General features: G+C 46.2%; 1 protein-coding gene across 1 annotated transcript; it reads right to left on the bottom strand.

Annotated features, from left to right (window-relative positions):
• Positions 1 to 972: 972 nt before the first annotated feature.
• Positions 973 to 1,986, bottom strand: LOC102255197 (olfactory receptor 1J4). The gene has a single exon (XM_005872248.1). It carries the CDS (start codon positions 1,948 to 1,950, stop codon positions 973 to 975), a length of 978 nt encoding a protein of 325 aa, XP_005872310.1. The 5' UTR covers positions 1,951 to 1,986.
• Between the last annotated feature and the right edge of the window lie 1,667 nt (positions 1,987 to 3,653).

The raw sequence follows: 3,653 nt of genomic DNA, 5'->3' as shown, positions 1-3,653 counted from the left end.
GTTTTTAACTCAACCTCAGGACATTTTTTATAGTGTAAATACAAGGTAAGGAGACACTTTAACACGGAGAAGGGAGAAATGTTCCTAGTGTAGGTTCTGCAGTAACGGCTTGAGTCCAATCTGCCTTGGTCTGTCTCCCATCTGGAGCATGTGCAGTGGGCAGAACCAGCCACAATACATTCTGCACGGTCACTTATGGTCCCTGATTGGCTTTCTCTCGCTGGGTCATCTGCATCCCATAGAATTCGTGCTTCTACCTGTGCTTACACCACTGCTTATGGGAGTGGACTGGGGGCTGCAGCCACCACTCAGACCCCTTTGAGGGACCCCAGCCTTCCCTTCGGTCAGTGTGGATCAGTGTAGGTGCTTTGGTGGGACCACTCAGGCCAGAACAGGAGGCCGCCATGGTCCCTACACACACTCACTTGCGCCAGGTTTTCTGGGTCTCACCAGTAGGAGTGCAGACAGGTGACCAGTCATCTTAGAGCCAGCTCCTCAGAGCCCCTGTCCACATGTGCTTTCACTCCCTCAGCCTGCAAGGGTCAGATTGTCATAAAAAACAACAACCTCTACTTTTTTCTTTTGTATTTTGATAAACACTGAAGAACCTAGAGCTGTTAAAATTTATCTTGGGGAAAATCTCAGAACTGGTTCATCTGGTGTCCTGGAACCTCTTGCTGCTTTCAATACATGAAAAAAAAATGTTAAAAATGCATAAGTAAAAAAAATGACATATCTCAAAACAGAAAGAGACAAACCTGCAATTATGATTGTGCAAATTGTTTTGCATAGGATTTGCATTATCTTATATGATGAACAAGCAAAAATTATCAATTGGGAATGAAAAATTATTAACAACGCAAATAGCAAACATGAGCTAGTGCACTTATAACAATGCTTATACATGAGAAGATAATGCATATTCTAGGAAAGTTATATGGAGATGTCGACTATACAATAATTTTAGGAGATCTATCTCTCTATGCTCCTGACTGCAACAAGAGGATTTAGTGTTTGCTGCTTAAAGAATTTAACCCTATTGACACACATCTCTAAGGCCTGTTTTATATCTCTGTTCCTCAGGCTGTAGATGAAGGGGTTCAGCATGGGGGTAACTACTGTATACATGACAGAAGCAATTATGTCTTTGGAACCCCACGATGAGGAGAAAAAGTAAACACCTGCAGCTGTCCCATAGTATAAAGACACCACAGAGAGATGGGAGCCACAGGTAGAAAAGGTTTTAAAGAGTCTCTTAGCAGAGGGAACCCTCAGCATGATAGTCCCGATACGGATATAAGAGCCCAAAATAACACCAAAAGGCAGGGAGAAAAGCATTCCTGCCTCAGTGAAAATCATCAGCTTATTGAGGGAGACATCAGAGCAGCTCAGCTTCAGGAGCGCTGCAAGGTCACAGTAGAAGTGGGGGATGGTATTGTCGGCAGAGAAGGACAGTCGGACCAATAGGAGAGTGTGCAACAAATCATGGACACAGGAGAGAATCCAGGAGCCAGCCACCAGCAGCACACACAGCCCCTCCCTTATGATGGTAGTGTAGTGTAGAGGGTGACAGATGGCCACGTACCTGTCATATGCCATCACAGCCAGAAGAAAATTGTCAAGACCAGCAAAAAGTATGAAAAAATACAATTGAGTAATGCATCCCACATAGGAGATGGATTGTTGCCCAGTCTGCATGTTGATGAGCATCTTTGGGACAATAACAGAGGAGAGAGAAATGTCAGAGAAGGCCAAGTGGCTGAGGAAGAAGTACATGGGCGTGTGCAGGCGAGAGTCCAGCCTGATGAGCAGGATGATGAGCAGGTTGCCCAGCACCGTGGTCAGGTACATGCCCAGGAACAGGGTGAAGAACACGCCCTGCTGCCCTGGCGGGATGGGGAGCCCCAGGAGGAGGAACTGGGACACGCTGCTCTGGTTCTCAGGCCTCATGCTGCTCTTCTGTCTGCTGGGGATGAAGAAGGTGTGGGAATCTCAGGAAATTAAACATGATGACCAGGATCATCACATCTCATACTGTCATTTTTTTGGGAAAACCATTTTTAAATACATTCATATTAATTTCTCATATCTGTGAATGTATAAAACTTCCCTTCATTGTAGTCTGGCTCCAGGAAAACATTGAACCCCAAAGTAGTAAATAGACATTATCACACAGGAGCATGAGGGGATACACACAAACACACACACACACACACACACACACACACACACACACACACACAGCTGATTTGAGGATTCCAGTCACCTGTGACCACTTTCCCATCCTAATGGAAGGATGGTCAGTGTGGGTTCAGCTAATAAATACTCATATACATACACACAAGTCACAAGTAAAACACAAAGTGAGACATACACAACACACAATGATGCACCACTCACCCACAAACACACTCTCAATGCACATCAACACAGGTGACTCATGACACACCTGGAAAACACTCAACTCACCACATATACATAACTCTGCACTATGCACCTACGTCACCAAAACTCACAAGGCCACAAGTAATTCAAAAATCCCACAAGAGCCCTAACCGGTTTGGCTCAGTGGATAGGGCGTCGGCCTGTGGACTGAAAGGTCCCAGGTTCGATTCTGGTCAAGGGCATGTACCTTGGTTGCAGACACATCCCCAGTAGGGGGTGTGCAGGAGGCGGCTGATGGATGTTTCTCCCTCATCGATGTTTCTAACTCTCTATCCCTCTCCCATCCTCTCTGTAAAAAATCAATAAAAAATATTTTTTAAAAATCCCACAAGAAACACACACCAGCAACACACATACACACCCGACCACACTCAGTACAACAAGCAGCACACACCCTCCTCCTTACCATCTCCTTCCTGGGGAAGCAGTCAGCATGGGGCAGTTAAGCCTATTCAGTCATAGGCACATCATTAACCCAGTAACAACACCCCATGCATGTGGTCACATACATGATAACAGACAGAGAAAACCCCACAACACACCTTCCTGTTCTCACACACGAATGTGTCCCCTATAAACAGAGCTCGCACATGTACCAGCACATGCAGCTGAGCAGAGGTGTGAGCCCTCACTGTGCTGACCTTGGTTCCTTGTGAGGTCGGCATCTTCCTGTCCAGTTGCAGAGACAACAGTCTCACTCCGATGCTCAGCTGTGATGCCAGAGGTTACGATAACTGTGAATCAGGAGTCCCTAATCACACGTCAGGAGGTGACTTGTCTGTTTCTCTGCACACCCTAAACAAGACTGTGGATCAGATACCTAGAAAACACACACACGCACACACACAAGTATAAGACAACACGTACCCAAGCATACACAATACATACACACACACAGTCATGGACACAGGGTTTCATACATGAACCCGCTAGCACACAGGCAGATCCATCACCAAGTGCAGATTTCCAGCTCCTCGCACCTGGGCTCCTCATTGGTGAGTTCAGACACCTTCTGCTCCAGACTGCTGTCCATCTCCTCAGGTTTTCTTCAGGAGACCTACCATCCAGACACACAGAAGCAATATCTGGGGACTTGGCACTTCTACAGACTTTCCTTTTCCTTAACCAGCTCCAGAGAAATGAGTCCACAGATGACACTTAACTGCTAATGAGAGACTGCAACCAAGTCCCCAAGCTTGTGGCTGATT

Source organism: Myotis brandtii, unplaced genomic scaffold (assembly GCF_000412655.1).
Source record: "Myotis brandtii unplaced genomic scaffold, ASM41265v1 scaffold3720, whole genome shotgun sequence".
In the NCBI taxonomy this organism is placed as follows: domain Eukaryota; kingdom Metazoa; phylum Chordata; class Mammalia; order Chiroptera; family Vespertilionidae; genus Myotis; species Myotis brandtii.
This window is presented reverse-complemented; position numbering and strand designations above follow the sequence as displayed.

Coding starts and splice junctions, on each gene's coding strand:
- LOC102255197 (XM_005872248.1), bottom strand. CDS start 1,950: ATGAGGCCTGAGAACCAGAGCAGCGTGTCCCAGTTCCTCCTCCTGGGG.